Source organism: Bos mutus, chromosome 13, assembly GCF_027580195.1.
Source record: "Bos mutus isolate GX-2022 chromosome 13, NWIPB_WYAK_1.1, whole genome shotgun sequence".
NCBI classification, from domain to species: Eukaryota; Metazoa; Chordata; class Mammalia; order Artiodactyla; family Bovidae; genus Bos; species Bos mutus.
Genome location: NC_091629.1, coordinates 8,561,150 through 8,580,580, shown reverse-complemented (window position 1 = coordinate 8,580,580; position 19,431 = coordinate 8,561,150). Strand labels below are relative to the sequence as shown.

Here is a 19,431-nt window from a genome sequence, read left to right as displayed (position 1 = left end):
CATCTCATCCTCTGTCGTCCCCTTCTCCTCTTGCCCCCAATCCCTCCCAGCATCAGAGTCTTTTCCAATGAGTCAGCTCTTCGCATGAGGTGGCCAAAGTACTGGAGTTTCAGCTTTAGCATCATTCCTTCCAAAGAAATCCCAGGGCTGATCTCCTTCAGAATGGACTGGTTGGATTTCCTTGCAGTCCAAGGGACTCTCAAGAGTTTTCTCCAATACCACAGTTCAAAAGCATCAATTCTTTGGTGCTCAGCCTTCTTCACAGTCCAACTCTCACATCCATACATGACCACAGGAAAAACCATAGCCTTAACTAGACAGACCTTTGTTGGCAAAGTAATGTCTCTGCTTTTGAATATGCTATCTAGGTTGGTCATAACTTTCCTTCCTAGGAGTAAGCATCTTTTAATTTCATGGCTGCAATCACCATCTGCAGTGATTTTGGAGCCCAAAGAAATAAAGTCTGACACTATTTCCACTGTTTCCCCATCTATTTCCCATGAAGTGATGGAACCAGATGCCATGATCTTAGTTTTCTGAATGTTGAGCTTTAAGCCAAGTTTTTAACTCTCCTCTTTCACTTTCATCAAGAGGCTTTTTAGTTCCTCTTCTCTTTCTGCCATAAGGGTGGTGTCATATGCATATCTGAGGTTATTGATATTTCTCCCTGCAATCTTGATTCCAGCTTGTGCTTCTTCCAGCCCAGTGTTTCTCATGATGTACTCTGCATATAAGTTAAATAAGCAGGGTGACAATATACAGCCTTGACGTACTCCTTTTCCTATTTGGAACCAGTCTGTTGTTCCATGTCCAGTTCTAACTGTTGCTTCCTGACCTACATACAAATTTCTCAAGAGGCAGATCAGGTGGTCCAGTATTCCCATCTCTTTCAGAATTTTCTACAGTTTATTGTGATCCACACAATCAAAGGCTTTGGCATAGTCAATAAAGCAGAAATAGATGTTTTTTCTGGAACTCTCTTGCTTTTTCCATGATCCAGCAGATGTTGGCAATTTGATCTCTGGTTCCTCTGCCAATGCATATATATAGAATTTAGAAAGATGGTAACGATAACCCTATATGCAAGACAGCAAAAGAGACACAGATGTATAGAACAGTCTTTTGGACTCTGTGGGAGAGGGCGAGGGTGGGATGATTAGGGAGAATGGCATTGAAACATATATATTACCATATGTGAAATGAATTGCCAGTCCAGGTTTGATGCATGAGACAGGGTGCTCGGGGCTGGTGCACCGGGATGACCCAGAGGGATGGGATGGGGAGGGAGATGGGAGGGGGGTTCAGGATGGGGAACATGTGTACACCCGTGGCAGATTAATGTCAATGTATGGCAAAACCACTACAATATTGTAAAGTAATTAGCCTCCAATTAAAATAAATAAATATATATTTTTTTAAAAAAGAAGTGTTTCATTTTGTGTTTTGGGGGAGAGTTTAAGAATAGTTCCTCTTAATTCTTCTTTAAATGTTTGGTAAAATTCATCAATGAAGTCATCTGGTCCTGGGCTTTTGTTGTTGTTGTTGGTAGGTTTGATTACTGCCCAGTCTCCTTTGTTACTGGTCTGTTCAGTGTTTCTGTTTCCTCATGATTCAGTATTGGTAGGCTGTATATTTCTAGGAATTTATTCCTTTGCTCCTAGTTGTTCAATATGTTGGTGTATACTTGTTCATAATGGTCCCTTATAGCATATTTATTTCTGTGGTGTTAGTTGTAATGTTTTCTCTTCCACTTCTCATTTTCTTTGCGTCTTTATTTCTTAGACAGTCTAGCTAAAAGTTTGTCAATTTCTGTGTGTCTTTTCAAAAATCACCTCTTAGTTTTATCATATTTTTCTTACTGTTTTTATGTTCCCTATTTCATTTATTTCTGCTCTCATCTTTATTATTTCCTACTTGTGATAACATTGATATTAATTTGTTATTATTCTTTTAGTTTCTTTGGGTGTAATTTATGGTCTTTGAGATATTTCTTCTCTTTTAATCTAGATGTGTATTACTATAAACTACCCTCTTGGATACTGTTTTTGTACATCCTACATGTTTATGTATATTGTGTTTCCATTTTTGTTCTCTGGAGATATTTTCTAATTTCCCTTTTGATTTCTTCTTTGATCCAGTGGTTGTTCAAGATTGTGTTGTTTCATTTCCATGTGTCTGTGAATTTTTCATTTTTCTTCCATTATTTATTCATATTTTTTCCCACTATGGTTAGAAAAGATACTTGAAATGATTTTAATTTTAAACACATTAAGATTTGTTTTGTGACCTGGAATGTGATCTGTCCTGAAGAAGAATGCTTATGAAGAATGTGTATTTTACTGCTCTTGAGTGGAATGCTCTGTAGATATCTGAAGTCCATTTGAACTCAAATAATTCAAGCCCTCTCTTTACTGATTTTAAATTTCAATTATCTTTACTGAGTCTTCGTTACATATTTTTTGTCTGAATGATCTATCCATTATTGTAAATGGAATATTAACATCTCCTTCTATTCTTGATTTGCCATCTATTTCTCCCTTCAGATCTGTCAGTGTTTGGTGTATATATTCAAGTGAGCCATTATTGGATGCATATATGTATTTGTAAGTGTTATATCCTGTTGAATTGATTCTTTCATCAAAATGATGAAATGACCTTCATCATTGTAATGACCTTCTTTGTGTCTTGGGGCAGCTTTCTATTAGTTTTTTTGTCTAATATAGCAACCTCTGATCTCTTTTGATTACCATTTTCTTGAAATATCTTTTTCTATCCTTTCACTTTCAGCCTGTGTGTGTCCTTATATCTAAAGTTGATCTTTTATTAATAGCATGTAATTGCATATTGTTAGCATGTAATTACATCTTATTTTTTCATTCATTCTCCAATCTTTTTTGAGTGTAATTTATTTATATTTAAAGTAGTTCTTGATTGTTAATGACTTTGTATTGCCATTTTATTGTTTTTGTCGCTTTTGTAGTTCTAAGTTTTCTGCTTAGAAATCCATTGTAGTCTTACTGAAGTTCTTTTGTGTGAAATAAGTTACTTTTGCTGCTTTTAAAATTCTTTCTTTGTCTTTGACCTTTGATAATTTAAGTGTATGTCTCAGTGTAGATCTCTTTGAGTTAAATCTATTTGGACTTCTTTGGGATCCATAAGTTTGTATGTCCACTTCCTTCCTCAGTTTTGGGAATTTTACAGCCATTATTTCTTTCTGTCCTTTTCTTATTCTCTTCTTCTTCTGGAATAACTATCTGGCATATATTTGCTTGATGGCATCCCGTATGTTCCGTAGACTTTTTTTTACTTTTTTCATTCTTCTTTTCTTTTTGTTGTTCTACTTGGTAATTTCAAATTATCCGTCTTTGAGATCACTGATTATTTTTCCTCTGCTTGATCATGTGTGCTACTAAAAAGCTCTCTGTTAAATTCTTCAGTCATTGTGTTCTTCAGCTCCAAAATTTCTGTTTGGTTCTTTTATGTTTTCTGTCTCTTGTTGACCTTCTCCGTTTGTATATGTATTGTTTTCCTGATTTTATTTAGTTGTCTATTTGTGTTCTCTTGTAGCTCACTGAGGTTAAGATTACAATTTTGATTTTTTGCCATATAAAAACTTTTATGACAAATCTGTATGTTTAATCATGTAAGAAATATTGCTGATCCATATATTTATCATACTAACTTTACCAGAACTAGGTAATTGTTAAAATGATAATGATTCACATTCTGATTTTGTTTATAATTTTAATGGGGATATCTTTTGGTGCTTCAACATAAATCAGGGTATTAGCTGTTGGACTGACACAGAAATATATTCTATATTAAGACAATAAAGAAATTGAAATCTATTAAATGAACTTCTAACATTTATTGAGTAATCATTTTTCTCTTCTTATTGATATAAGAATATTTTCCTAAACTCCAGACATTATAATCTCCTTGGAATTAAGCCATAATGTATAGGTTTCAATAGTGTTTCTGTATTTAATTGAAAGTTTTATTCATATTGGTAGATCAAGATTTGGATGAACTCTCAGATGAGAAATTTGCACTTGATGATCTAGTAAGAACTAAAGGATACAAGGATAACACTCAACTAAGTGGAGTTTACCGCCCTCAGATATTGAGAAGTATGAATTACATTCATATACATATTTTAAAAGTCATCATAAAATACTTGACAGTTTAAAATTACATTTTAATGTGCGCCAATTTTATGTTAGTTGAACTTTTTCCTTAGAGTGGATATTTTAAAACATAATTTAGCAGAAATTGAAGTTCTACGGAACTAGTAAATGCTGTAATGCTATTAGCACCCCTCATTTCTTGGAGTCTTTAATATTCTAATTATTATACTTTATTTCTTAAATTTGTTGAGCAAGAAACACTGTCTTTCTCTTTCTTTGGAATAGTGTTTCATAGAGAAAAAGTTTAGGAGACATTTTTCTAGGAAACTTATGGAATTGTTGCAGTTATTTCATTTTTAACAACATGCCGTTTACCCAGCATTTACATTTCAGTTCTTATCAAGTATCATCATCTGCTAAAACATATTTGTTGTTATCCAGTAGAGCTATTCTTAATATTGTTACATAGTTTCAAGAAGGGAAAAGAAATGTTTGTTTTTTGTCTATTGGACACTACTCTTGATATTTTATATTTTCTACTACAACTCTTTAGTAGTGTATTTTTTGTGTATGTTTTAAGTAAATTTATCTATTTTTTATGTTTGCTTCAAAAATGGATTTCTAGAAAAATGGACATTATTAGAAAGATTGTTGTTCAGTCAGCAAGTTGTGTCCAACTATATGTGACCCCATGAACTGCAGCATACCAGGCTTCTCTGTCCTTCACTATCTCCCTGAGTTTGTTCAAACTCATGTCCATTAGAAAGACTGGAAATTTTTTATTTGGATTTTTGACTTAGTATAACAGAAAATTTGATTTATATTTGTGCTTCTTAAGAATCAAATAAAATCTAGGTCCACAATTTATTTGATGGAAGTTGTTGGTTCATGTATTCCTGAAGCCTAGCCTGAAGGATTTTGAGTATAACCTTACTACCATCTGAAATGAGGGCAATTGTACAGTAGTTTGAACATTTCTTCGCATTGCCCTTCTTTGGGATTGGAATGAAAGCTGACCTTTTCCAGTCCTGTGGCCACTGCTGAGTTTTCCAAAAGTTCCTGGCATATTGAGTGCAACACTTTATCAGCATCATTTTTTAGGATTTTCAATAGCTCAGCACTATTACCTCATAATAATGCTTCCTAAGGCCCACTTCACACTCCAAGATATCTGGCTCTAATTGAGTAACCACACCTTCATGGTTATCAAGGTCATTAAGACCTTTTTTGTAAAGTTCTTCTGTGTATTCTTGCCACCTCTTCTTAATCTCTTCTACTTTTGTTAGAAGAATTTCTAACAATTTCATCTCTAAGAATTTTCCACAGTTTCACTTTTATTTACTTTTGTTAGATCCTTACTGTTTCAGTCCTTTGTGATTTCCATCCTTGCATGAAATGTTCCCTTTATATGTTCAGCATTCTTGAGATCTCTAGTCTTTCCCATTTTGTTGTTTTCCCTCTATTTCTCTGCATTGTTCAGTTAAAAAGACCTTCTTATCCCTCCTTACTATTCTCTGTAATTCTTCATTCAGTTGGATATATCTTTCCCTTTCTCCCTTGCCTTTCACTTCTCTTCTTTCCTCAGCTATTTGTATATCCTCTTAAGACAACCATTTTGCCTTCTTGCATTTCTTTTTCTTTGGGATGGTTTTAGTCATTTGTACAGGATTGTTTCTTGTACCATGTCACAATTCTCCATCCATAGTTGTTCTGTCTCTCTGTCTATCAGATCTAATCCCTTGAATCTATTTGACACTTCCACTGTATAGTCATAAGGGATTTGATTTAGGTCATACCCGAATAGCCTAGTGGTTTTCCCTACTTTCTTCAATTTAAGCCTGAATTTTGCAATGAGCTGATAATCTGAGCCTTAGTCAGCTCCTGGTCTTGTTTTTGCCGACTGTATAGAGCTTCTCCATATTTGGCTGCAAAGAATATAATCAATCTGATTTGGGTTTTGACCATTTAGTGATGTCCATATATAGAGTCATCTCTTGTGTTGTTGAAAAGGAATGTTTGGTATAATCAGTGTGTTCTCTTGGCAAAACTCTGTTAGCCTTTGCCCTGCTTCATTTTGTACTCCAAGGCCAAACTTGCCCTTTATTCCAGGTATCTCTTGACTTCCTTCTTTTGCTTTTCAATCCCCTCTGATGAAAAGGACGTCTTGTTTTGGTATTAGCTGTAGAAGGTCTTGTAGGTCTTGAACCAGTCAACTTCAGCTTCTTCAGCATTGGTGGTTGGGACATAATCTTGGATTACTGTGATGTTGAATATCTTCCTTTGGAAATGAACTGAGATCATTCTGTCATTTTTGACTTTGCACCCAAGTACTGCATTTAAGATTTTCTTGTTAACGATGAGGACTAACTACTCTTTTTCTTCTAAGGGATTTTTGCCCACAGTAGTAGATATATTGGTCATCTGAGTTAAATTCTCCCATTCCTTTCCATTTTAGCTCACTAAATCAAACAACATCTTTGATTCCTAAGATGTTGATCTTCACTCCTGCCATCTCCAGCTTGATCAGGTCCAATTTACTTTGATTCACAGGCCTAACATTCCAGATTGCTATGCATTATTGCCCTTTACAGCACTGGACTTTACTTTTACCACCAAATATATCCACAACTGGGCATCATTTCCACTTTGGCCCAGACACTTCATTCTTTCTGGAACTATTAGTAATTGCCTTCTGTCCTTCCCTAGTATCATATTGGACACCTTCCAACCTGGGGGACTCATCTTCTAGTGTCATATGTTTTTGCCTTTTCATATTGTTCATGGGTTTCTTGCAGCAGGAATACAAGTGTGGTTTGCCATTCCCTCCTCCAGTAGACCACACATTTTGTCAGCAGAACTCTTCACTGTGACCTGTCCGTCTTGAGTAGCCCTGCATAGCCTAGCTCATAGCTTCACTGAGTTATGTGAGCCTCTTTGCCACAAGGGTGTGAGCCATGAAGAGGAAGTGTAAGGTGACATCTCTCTAATTAACTTTATGTAGTATAATTTTACCCTCACAAAATATTAGTTATGTATCTACTAATCTGGCAATCTATTATTCTTACAGTTAAAAGGGAAACAACCACAGAACATCCAGATATAGCAGAGAATCTTCCAGAAATGAATCCATCAATTGATGACTTAATATTTCAATTAGATTTAAACAAAGTAATAGGTAAGTAGAGATTTATAATGTTTATGTGCAATAGAGAACACATTCTAAGAGTTAAAGCATTTCCACTGTATTGTACAGTTATTAAAATAAGAAATTCAAACATAAGGTAACCTTTCTCAGTTTAATAAACAGTCAGCCCTCTGTATCCATGGGTTTCACATCTACAGATTCAGCTGACCACAGATCAGAAATATTCAGAAGAAAATTTTTCAGAAAGTTCCAAAAAACAATGGTTTATGCATTGGCAATGGTTTAGATAGCATTTACAACTATTTATATAGCATTTTCATTGTATTAGGTATTATAAGTAATCCAGAGATGATTTAAAATATATAGGAGAGTGTTCATAGGTTACAGGAAAATATTGCACCATTTTATTCAAGAGACTTGAGCATCTTCAGGATTTGGTATCCACAGGGGATTCTGAGAACCCTCCCCTGTGGATACCAAGGGAAAGCTGTAATAATTTTATTCTTTTATTAAACAGTCTATATAGCAATTAATATGTATCTTTAAAAGAATTTGTCACCTGCTTATTACTTCACCAAACATTAATTAAGTAATGCTTAAGAGTTTACCTGCTCATGAAAAAAAAAAAAAGGTTTTTCCCTACATTGTGAATTTTCATGATATAAACTAGATGCTATATGATCAGTTCTTTAGAAAACACAGTTTTTGTTACTTATATCATCTGTTGTGATAACAAGACAATGAAAAAAATAGAACTATCACTAGATAGGCAGTATGTCTACTTTGTGACCTTTGTATCACCAAGTCGGCAAATGTCTAATAGTTAAAAAACCTATGCTAGGAAAGTCCCTGGTTACCTAGTGGTTAGGATTCTGGACTTTAACTGTCACAGGCCAGGTTCAGTCCCTGGTCAGAGAACTGAGATCCCACAAGTTGTGTGGCACAGCCAAAAACAAAACCTATGCTAAAGCTCATGTGGCCAAGTGACTAAGTACTTAACTAATTTCCAATAAGATAATTTTAAGTGTAACATTGGCAGCTTCTGAACAACCATTTTAAGGCAGATGTCAGCAAAATGACAGACTAGGAGGCCCCAAGCTTTTAATCCCTGACAGAAACAATGAAAAAGGGTGAGGAAGGGGAAAGGCAGAAAACCATTAGAACTAACTTTGTCAGAACTTTGGGAAACAATAAAATATTTACAGTAACAAGAGGATTCCCCAGTTAAGAAAAAGTTGTCTTCAAAATGGTCAGAAAATTTTGTAGAAATATGAAGGAGTGCCCAGCACAAAACCAACCCCAAAGAATAGGAGAGCTTCTAGGGTTAACAAGATTACCATTAGACCTGCTCTATAGAAAATGCTAAGGGGAATCCTTGAGGTTGATGTGAAACAATGTTATACAGTAACTTGAAGCTATATGAAGAAATGAAGATCTCCAGTGTAGATAAATATGTCTCAAATATAAAAGCCAGTATTATTGTAGTTTTAGTTTGTAGCTCTACTTTTAATTTCGTATAATAGTTTTAGGAAAAATATATAAAAGTAATGATAAATCTGTATTATTGGGCACACAGTGTATAAAGATATGCTTCATAACATCAGTATCGAAAAGGATTGAGCCATATAGGAGTACAGCTTTTGGATGTTATTGAAGTTAAGTTGGCATCAATTTAAATTAGATTTTTATAACTTTAAGATGTTATGCATAATTCCCTTGGTAACAAAAAGGAAAATATGTATAGAATATGCACAAAGGAAATGAGAAAGGAAACAAAACTAGTCCCTTAAACTATCAGTTGAACACGAAAGAAGGCAGTATTAGAGGAAATGAGGAACAAAAAAATGTAAGAAATACAGAGAACAAATATAAATATGGCAGAAGTAAGTTCTTTCCTTTTCATTAATTACCATAAATGTAAATGATTAAGCTTTCTAAACAAAAGACAGAGATTGAAAAAATGGAAAAAGAATTATCCAACTATATGCTGCCCATAAGAGACTCACATTATATCAACAAAATTAACAAAACTTTAACTAGACTGATGAAGAATAAAGAGAGAAGACTCAAGCTATTAAATCAGACTAGAAACTGGGAACAGTACTACCAACTTTACAGGAATAAAAAACATTATAGGAAAACATTGCCACATTATTGAATAAAGAAAGTCATTAAACTTCAATAAAACTTTGCTCATAATATATCTTTGACACTTATCTTTTAAAAAGTACAAATAAATTTCAGCAATTTAATAGTAAAATATTTCCTTCAATATTAGGAATGAGACATGTATGTTTGTTATCACTATTTCTACTCATTTTTGTACTGGCAACCATAGATATTACAAAAAATTAATAATGCAAGTTGTAAGGATTTAAAGAAATCTTATAAATTTCAGACAATGTAACTGTGGAGGTATGTAATCTAAAAGAATCTGTAGTTTATAGATAAACTCTTATATCAGCTGTATTTATTTAAATTACTGAATATAGAGTAAAACTGTAGAAAACTCAATTCTGTTTCTATATACCAAGAACAAAAAATTGAAAATGAACATTTTTTAGGGATGATGAAATTTGTTTTAGTACTAAAACAAATAAAATATCTAGGAATAATTATTTTTTAAAGATTTGCAAAGCTTCTTACCAGTTGAACATGTGAAAAACTTGGAAGTCCTCATTCCCAAACCAAAAACAGCTAAAGAATATTAAAGTCAACAACCCTTCTCAGTTCCATCAAAGAATTGAGGTTAGAGAGCAAATTTCCCCTCTCAAACTGAGGAGATACATGGATACTGGAAATTACATATTTTTAGAAACAAACTAACACTGGAGCCAGAAACTAGTAGGAAAACTTAAAGAGTAATTTAGTAATTGTTGGAAACTGGACATGAACTAGGTTGAGCAATAAAAAAGTTCTCAACACAACCGTGGATATACCATACACTTTCAGGTACCTTGGGTAAATATCAGAAATAAAATCTACTCATGCATTCAGCAAAGGGGAGAAAAGTGAACATCTAAAATTGTGTTCTTCTTAACACAGCCCTAACTTTAGAAAAACTACTTTACTGGAACCTGACAGATGTCCAGAAAAAGAAATGCCAGAATCTAACCTCTTGAACTTTCAGCATCAAGGAAGGCAGATATTCAAGTCCAGTCCTCTTTAGCCTTTCTGTTTTATCTAATTCAATAAACATGCTGAAAAGCAATTTTGAAAGTCATAGCCCAGAGGAAAGTGTAAATAAAAGACTGAGAACTAATCATAGGTTTATAGAATGCTTTCCCTCTCTCTCATACCTTACAACTACTTCACTAAGGCCCCTGGATAATAACAGAGGGTTACCAATGGAAAAACTGCAGTGCTCAGGGCCCATTAAAGAAGTATTCCTTAGGGAAAACCAAAAACCACAGAGGAGACCAGAAAAGGAAAATAAAAGAAATTTTAGCCTGTGACACCTGCTGATCTCCTCTCCAGATGAACATAAAACATCATAATAAAAACCTAAATACTTCAGTTATTTTACCTGATACATCATGTCTAGCTTTAAAATAGTATATGGCATGCTAAAAGAGCAAAACATGCAAGCTGGACACAAAGCAATCATCAAGACCAGATGCAGATATAGCATAAATTTTGGAATTATCAAACTGGGAATTTAAATTAACTACAACTAATATAATAAAGGCCTTTGCAGAAATGTAGACTATATGAAAGAATATATAGGTAATTATGCATAGAGTAAATCTCTAAGAAATAATCAAAATAAATTCTAGAAATCAAAAGCACTGTAACAGAAATTAAGAATGTATCTAAATGACTAAGAAACATTTGAAAATGATACAGTCTTATTAGTTATCTAGGAAATTGGAGTTAAACTCATGAGGATTTTATGACATAGATCATTGAGTTTAAGTCAAAGAATGACAGAATCAAATCATGATAATATTGTAGAGCAACCTGTTCTACAACATGATAATATTGTAGAACTTTCAGAAACTGCTGGTAGCAGTATAAATTAGTATACACACTCTGGAAAACTGGCATTTCTACTCTATTGGGAACTCCAATAAGATTTATGGCTGACTTTTCACCAGAAACTATGGAGAACAAAATGCAATAGGATGACCAAAATGCAAAAAAAAAAAAAAATATGATCAACCCCAAATTTTATATCCAGCCAAATTACCTCTCAAAAAATAAAAGTGAAGTAAAGAGATTTTAAAACATAAAAAACTGTGATAATTCATTGCTAGCAGATTCACTTTATCAAAAGTACAAAAGAAAGTTCTTCAGGCTGAAAGCAAGTGATCTCAGACAGTAATCTGAACCCCATAAAAAAGAGATTAGGTTAAAGTAATTCTGTAATTATAAAAGATAGTATTAAAACCTATACACAAATAATAATCATAATTTTAACAAAGCAATGACTATATAGGTTATAGGTTATTATATTTATATATAACAATGGTGCAAAAATATAGTGGAGGGAATAATGCTATATAAGGGTAGCATTTCTATACCTCACTGTAATTACTAGAATTTACTTAGCATAATTCTGAGGTAGATTCTTTTTTTATTGTGAAAAAATTGATCTATAACATTGTGTGTTTAACATTTATGGTATGTTGATACATTTGTACATTGCAATATGATGACCACCCCAGTGTTAGCTAACACTTCCATCATGTCATATAATTACCATTTTTTGGTAAGAACACTGTCTAGTCTCTTCTAAAATTAATTGTGGTGGTGGTCATATAACTCTGAATATATTTTTTAAAACATTGAAATGAACACTTTAAACAGGCAAATTGTATAATATGTTATATATTTTTTAAAACTAACTCAATGAATGTCAAAAAGAATAGAATTAAAAAAGGATTTGAAAAGTGGGAGGATATGATAAAAGAAAACTCTGACTTTTCTAGGTTACACATTTCTCTAGCATATGTCTTTTAATTGATAGTACTTAACCTAACCTTCCCTCTAATGCTATCCTCATTGCCTCTTACTTATCTAAGGAATCTTTGCTTCCTTAATGCAAATGAGCAAGTCCTTATTACGTATACCATTTGGAGAGAGAACCAGAGAAACTAAAATGTATCTGCTAATACTACCCAGTTTCATTTTGCTGTACATCTTATTACTTTCACAAAATGTTAATTGTTCTGCCTAACCAGACACACTGTTTTGTCATTTTGGCAATGGTGCTGCAGCAGGTAACCACCTCTACACAAATAGCACAACCTTTTTAATACTTACTGGCTCATACATTTCTCCAAAGAGAGACTTCCATCTGGGCATCTTAGTTATAACAGGTTTCTAACTTCAGGTACACACTCTGCTAGAAACTAATTAGTTACAGTATTTTAAATCCAGTAGTTGATCATTCCTAATTATTCCTTTCAATATAAACTCTCCTTTAATAATGTTAACATATTTTTCTCATAATTGGACCTAATTGCAGTTTAAATCGGACATGACTGAGTGACTTCACTTTCACTTTTCACTTTCATGCATTGGAGAAGGAAATGGCAACCCACTCCAGTGTTCTTGCCTGGAGAATCCCAGGGATGGGGGAGCCTGGTGGGCTGCTGTCTATAGGGTCGCACAGAGTCGGACACAACTGAAGCGACTTAGCAGCAGCAGCAGTTTAAATCAAGCAAAAATTTCAAATGGCATAAAACTCAAATGAAAAGAGACCCAGTCTCAATCCAGGTACTTCTACAAGTTTAACCATTTCTTCCTCCAGACTACCAGGTCTACATGCTAAAGGGACCTAGGAGAGCACGTTTTTTCAGTCTACAACATATTCTGATATTCTTTTACATCACTGATGCCTACTTTGTTTACACTTAAGTAACATAAAAGGGGCATTAAAATATTCCTGGAAAGTCCAAGAATTTCTGCCCCATGGTAAATTTCCATGGAGACCCTAGTTTGCAACATAGCCTGAGGAAAAAAATGTTGTGTTCCACATCACTGGTAAATATCCCTATAGTATGATTTTGATTTTAATTTAAACTTAACAGTTGATTATTATCATAACCTCTCCAGGATATTTTAATTTAGTTTAAGAGATAGCACTGTATGGAAAAAGCACTGGTTAAAGGCGTAAGGCTGTGCATCAGGTTTTTCATTATCTGGATACACAGTCTTGGTCAAATTGTTAATGTCTCTAAGTCTCAATATATGGAGACTTAATGATTGCTAACAGCCATTCTAAGGTTTAATGATTCTGCAACCAAGATATTCCATTATAATGCATATTTACTAATAACTAGGCTAATTAAGATAGTACCACACATGAACACACATACAGACAGATAAACACTCATATGTTAGGGTTACTTTACAAAGTGTTTTGTTATGTTTATTTCTATAGAAATTGATCTAGAACACTTGAAAGATACTCTTGGAAGACATATACGGATAGTGGAAAATAAGACCCTAGCAAAGGCTCCCCTTGGTAAGTCTAATCTTTCCAAGTCTGGTCTATATGGTTTCTTTACCTTTTTTGGAGTTTGAGTATGAATTTTTAATGATAAGAGTACTTGCATATTGTTATTATATAGGTAAAATCTTCATGAATATCCTCATAATTAGTTGTACTATGGTATTTACTAGAAATCTAAAAGTTAGCTAGATATGATTTTTAGAAAGGATCCATTTAAAAATTAAACCATAAACTGAAATGCTATAATGAACTTGGAATATACTTGATACATCCTGGCTTCCCTGGTAGCTCAAACAGTAAAGCATCTGCCTGCAATGCAGGAGACCTGGGTTCAATCCCTGGGTTGGGAAGATCCCCTGGAGAAGAAAATGGCAACCCACTCCAGTATTCCTGCCCGGAAGATTCCATGGATGGTGGAGCCTGGTAGGCTACAGTCGATGGGATTGCAAAGACTCAGACACAACTGAGCCACTTCACTTCACGTGTATTTAATTTTATTCTAATCTCTCTTTCTAGTTTAGAAAAGGAGAAAGTCTTCCTGATGAATGTGATAATAACAAGGTAAATTTAACACAGAGTTAATTCATTGGTTACCATTTCTCTCTATTTGATGGAACTATCAGGCATATTAGCCTTCTCATCTGTGATAGAGTCATCAGTTGTGTTATGTGGTTCAGAGATTATGCTACAGCCTTTACTCTTGTAAAAGTGATAGACACACTGCCCTTTAATTTTGGGGGAAGAACTGATATTGAAGCTGAAACTCCAATACTTTGGCCACCTGATGCGAAGAACTGACTCATTGGAAAAGACCCTGATGCTGGGAAAGATTGAAGGCAGAAGGAGAAGGGGACGACAGAGAATGAGATGGTTGGATGGCATCACCGACTCAATGGACATGAGTTTGAGCAAGCTCCAGTAGTTGGTGATGGACAAGGAGACCTAGCGTGCTACAGTCCATGGGATCACAAATAGTTGGACACAACTGAGTGGCTGAATGAACTGACTGATAACGTCAAAAGAGATAGACCATATAACAGAGATGTAAAAAAGACACCATTGCTAAAACCACTATATCCAAGAATTTTTCCCTTGAGGAGCAGTAGTTGTGCCTTCAAACTGCAAAGGAATACTTCAGTAAAATGTTTCAGCCAGATAGCTAAGAATATAAGCAAGAAAATAATAATAACATGCCTTGAAAAAGGAAGTCAGTATTCAGAGATGCTATATTGCATATCCAAAATACTCAGTTTTCAGCATAAAATTATGGGTCATGCAAAAAAAAAAAACAGTAAAACGTGACATATAACAAGGAAAAATGAATACAATAAAAACTGCTTGTGAGGATCCAAGCGATTGCACTTAAAGAACAAAACTAAAAAGAAGTTATTATATATATATTTTCAAAGAACTAAATGTAAACATTATTAAGAAGAGAAGGAAGATCTCATGACAGTTCTTTATCAAATAAGGAATATATACAAAGAGAAATATATCATTTTGAAAAGGAACACATAAAAATCAGAGTTGAAAGTATAACTGAAATTTTAAAAAATCAGTAGAGATGTTCAGTATTTTTACACTATCAGAAGAAAGAATGAGAAAATTTCAAGTATGGAAATACAGCATGGACAGCAGAGGGATTAAAGAGCAGAAAATGGCATTTTAAATAATCACCAAAAAAATATTATAGTTAAAATAATAAGCACTATACATACATGCTTTGTCTTCTCTTGGTAGAGCACACAATTATGTAAATAATTTAAAAGCAATTTTAAATAAATGAATATATTTTTACATGCTTCATATATAAAATTGGGAAAAGATAGTAAGAATTACGTTATAAAGAGAACTATATATGTAGAATATGAAAAAAATTTCTAAATCTTCCTGGAATTTCATCTGTTTAGTATAAATCTAAAGTAGACTATAAAATTGACTGTGATTGTTACACAGCTCTATGAATATACGAATAAGCATAGAATTAACATTTAAAATGGATCATGTTACATTAAAAAAAAATAGTTCAACAAACTCCAAGCAGAGTAGGATTTAAAAAAAAAAAAAAAAACTTAAAAGCAGTGGGAGAATATTGTGAAGGAAGAAAATTGTGGCTCTTAATAGATTAGGTTTCTCTACTCTATATCATTTATTGCCTCCCTGCTTACCTAAGAATCCTTTGCTTTCTCAAATCAAGTGAATCAGTTCTTCTAATTTTATCTTTGGAGAAAGACCAGAGAAGAGAGCTAAAGTATGTCTGCTAATGTTCTCCAGTTCTATGTTGCTATAGTACACATTACTTTCACAAATGCTGTAACTTAGTTACCAAAATTTATTCTGCCCAATCCAGCATGTCTTCAGTTTTAGTAATGATGTCCCATGGTCTTCACCTCTGTTTAGATTGCAGTGGTGATAAATTTGTGCTGCCTCAGTGATAGTGCACACTTTAAATATTCATGGGCTCAGCCAGTTCTCCAAAGCAAGACTTATAATGTATAAGTTCTGGATGTAACAAGTTCAAGCTTCACTTCCATGCTATATTAGAACCAAATTTTGCCCACCCAAGACTTTACCTAACAGGTGACCCAGAGTCACCAATTCTGATTATTCCTTTTGCAATATAAAATTCTTTTAAATAATTTTTTTTTCGGATACTGAACATAGATCATCATTTCTGAATCCAGCAAAAAGTAAAAACCATGTAAAGACTCAAATGGAAATGGATGCAGTACCAATGCTCGCATTCCTGCAATGTCCCATTTCCTCCTCCTCGGGAGAAGGTCTATGTGCTAAGAGAACCTGGGAGAGTATTTTATCTCTGTCCACAAATTACTTGTTTTTCTTTCCCATTACTGATGCTTACTTGACTTAGCTATATAACCTTTTAAAAAAGAATTAAAATATTCCTGGACAAGCCAGAGAATTTCTGCCTCACAGTAACTTCCTGTGACTATGATGCCTATCATTTGCAACTTGACCCTGGGGAAAAATGTTATCTTCTACATCACCAGGTATATCCTTACCATGTGAATGTGTTCTTAATGTGCACACTATTTATTAAGATAAACTCTCTAGGATGACTTTTGTTTGCAAAAAGTTTGTATTTTACGGAAAAAGCTCTGGTTAAAGAACTATGAAGTATCAGTTTATGGATCAGCTTTGTTGTTACCTAGATAATGTGGCCTTGGTCAAATCATTATTTCTCTGTGTGTTAGTCACTTGGTTGTGTCTGATTGTTTGCAACCCCATGGACTGTAGCCCAGTAGGCTTCTCCATCCATGGAATTCTCCAGGCAAGAATACTGGAATGGGTTGCCATTCCCTTCTCCAGGGTATCTTCTCAACCCAGGGATCAAACCTGGATCTCCTGCATTGCAGGCAGAAACCCTCAGTATAATGAGGCTTATGTGATTGCTTACAGCCCTTCCAATTCTAAGGTCCTGTGATACTAGAATCCAGACATTTCATTTTAAGTCTGTTCTATAATATTAAAACATAATTAAAGGAGTACTACACAGAGAGAGAAACACATTTTAATATATACCTTACAAAAATGTTTTGAAACTGTTTATAGAGACTCATACAGAGCGCTATGCAGAAGCTACTGGAAGAAATATTCTAAAGGGCAAAATCAAGAGTCATCTTGGTAAGAACAAGAGTATTTCAAGTCTATTTCTGCTTTATTTATCTTCTCTGGAATTTAAATTTGTATCTAAATGAGTATAGTGCCTATATGCCATTATTACAGGCCGAAATGTTTTCATCTGCTAGCTGCTAAGTCGCTTCAATCGTGAACAACTCTGTGGGACCCCATAGACAGCAGCCCACCAGGCTCCGCCATCCCTGGGATTCTCCAGGCAACAACACTGGAGTGGGTTGCCATTTCCTTCTCCAATGCATGAAAGTGAAAAGTGAAAGTGAAGTCGCTCAATCATGTGCGACTCTTAGCGACCCCATGGACTGCAGCCCACCAGGCTCCTCTGTCCATGGGATTTTCCAGGCAAGAGTATTGGAGTGGGGTGCCATTGCCTTCCCTCCTATTATTAGTGGAATTCCAGCAGTTACTAACAGTAGAAAATTAGCTACATAGTATAAGTTTTAGAACTCATTCACTTAAAACTTATCCTTAGAAATTCAATGCTATGGTAAGTTTGGAATATGCTTGACAGAAGCATTTGAAATGTTATTACTATTCACTTTCTTTTTCAGGCTAGAAAGATAGCTGCTTTGTATTTGCATAAGCAGAAAAGCTAGTTTTATCAATGGAATTAAAATGGAGATTTCATTGCTTACTAATTCCCTCTAATTAATTAAAATACTGGCACAGTTTCAGTAACTCTGGTGAAATAGAGATCTTTAGTCTTGTTGTGTAGCTCATAGTTTACACTGCTGCCCCTTGTCTTGGTGTAATGGTATTTGACACACTGCTCTTTGATCTTTGGTGTGATATTAAGGGAGGCAGAGAGCTTGACAGAAAAGTAAAGGAAAGAGATACTCACAAGGAAAAGCAGCTGTCATCAAAGGTAACTCTTTGCCCAAGTCTGTGCTCCCAGAGGAGCAACATTAGAAGCTTCATGCTGCAGAGAAGGAGACTTCTCAACAACAGAATATATGCTTCCCTGGTAGCTCAGATGGTAAAGAATCTGCCTGCAATGCATAAAACCCAGGTTTGATCCCTGGGTTGGAAAGATCCCCTGGAGAAGGGAATGGCTACCCACAAGTATTCTTGCCTAGGAAATCCTATGGACACAGGAGCCTGGTGGGCTAAAGTCCTTGGGGTGACAAAGAGTCAGACATGCCTGAGTGACTAACACTTTCACACTTTTACATATTCCAGCCAAGTCACTAAACAAATAATGAAGAAAACAGCAACAACAAGCCTCCAAAGAGGAGGGGAACTCAGTATCTAGATTTTTTATATTATCTAGAATGCCCAGTATTTATCCCCCAAAATTTGAGACAGGCAAAGAAACAAAGTGTGAATCAGGTACTAGGAACTTCAGGAAAAGTAGGTGTAAAAAATAAATTAAGCAGTGAGAAAGTATTGTGAAGGAGGAAAATTGTGATTCATACTAGGTTACAGATTCCTCTAGCACATACCCTTTTTTCCCTCATCCTTAATTCTATTAGATGCTCTTCTTAATGCTTCCTTGCTTATATAGGCATCAACTGTACTTGTCATTCTTAACCTATACCAGGTGGAGAAAAACCAGAGAGCCTCAGTTATATCTCCTCTGTAGGACCTTTAACACTTTCTCCTGCTCTCAGCCATTACAACAAAGTATTAATAGTAAGATCCCCCTATGGTTTCAGGTTCAGGATAGGTTTCCAACTTTCAGTATGTGTTCTTTGGAACCACCTTCCATTCACAAAACATTGGACACATTATTTGACCCAAGTCACCAGTCCTACTTTCACTTTCTCAATATGAATTTTTGTTTAATAACTTTCATGCAGTTTCCTCTCCTTTGACCTAGTTTGTAGTTACTAAATCCTGCCAAATCTTCAAATCACACAAAAACTCAAAGGGAGTGGGATGCAGTCCTGGTGCTGGTACTGCTGCAGATCTACCCACTTCCCCCTCCCCAGCGGAAAGGTATACATTGTAAGACGACCTGATAGGCAGTTTTTCTTAGACCACAGAGTGTCTTGTTATTCTTCTGCATCATTAATGTCTACTGGACTTACATAACCTTAAAA

The 19,431-nt window shown here is 34.7% G+C and overlaps 1 protein-coding gene across 1 annotated transcript in view; it reads left to right on the top strand.

Moving 5' to 3' along the window:
• Positions 1-19,431, top strand: part of LOC138990501 (coiled-coil domain-containing protein 7-like) — a 170,932-nt gene that overhangs the window by 109,856 nt on the left and 41,645 nt on the right. The window contains exons 15-18 of the mRNA XM_070382052.1: positions 4,014-4,130; positions 7,195-7,302; positions 13,661-13,744; positions 17,306-17,377. Of these exons, the coding sequence (XP_070238153.1) occupies positions 4,014-4,130; positions 7,195-7,302; positions 13,661-13,744; positions 17,306-17,377 (381 nt within the window). The remainder of the gene's footprint in view (positions 1-4,013; positions 4,131-7,194; positions 7,303-13,660; positions 13,745-17,305; positions 17,378-19,431) is intronic.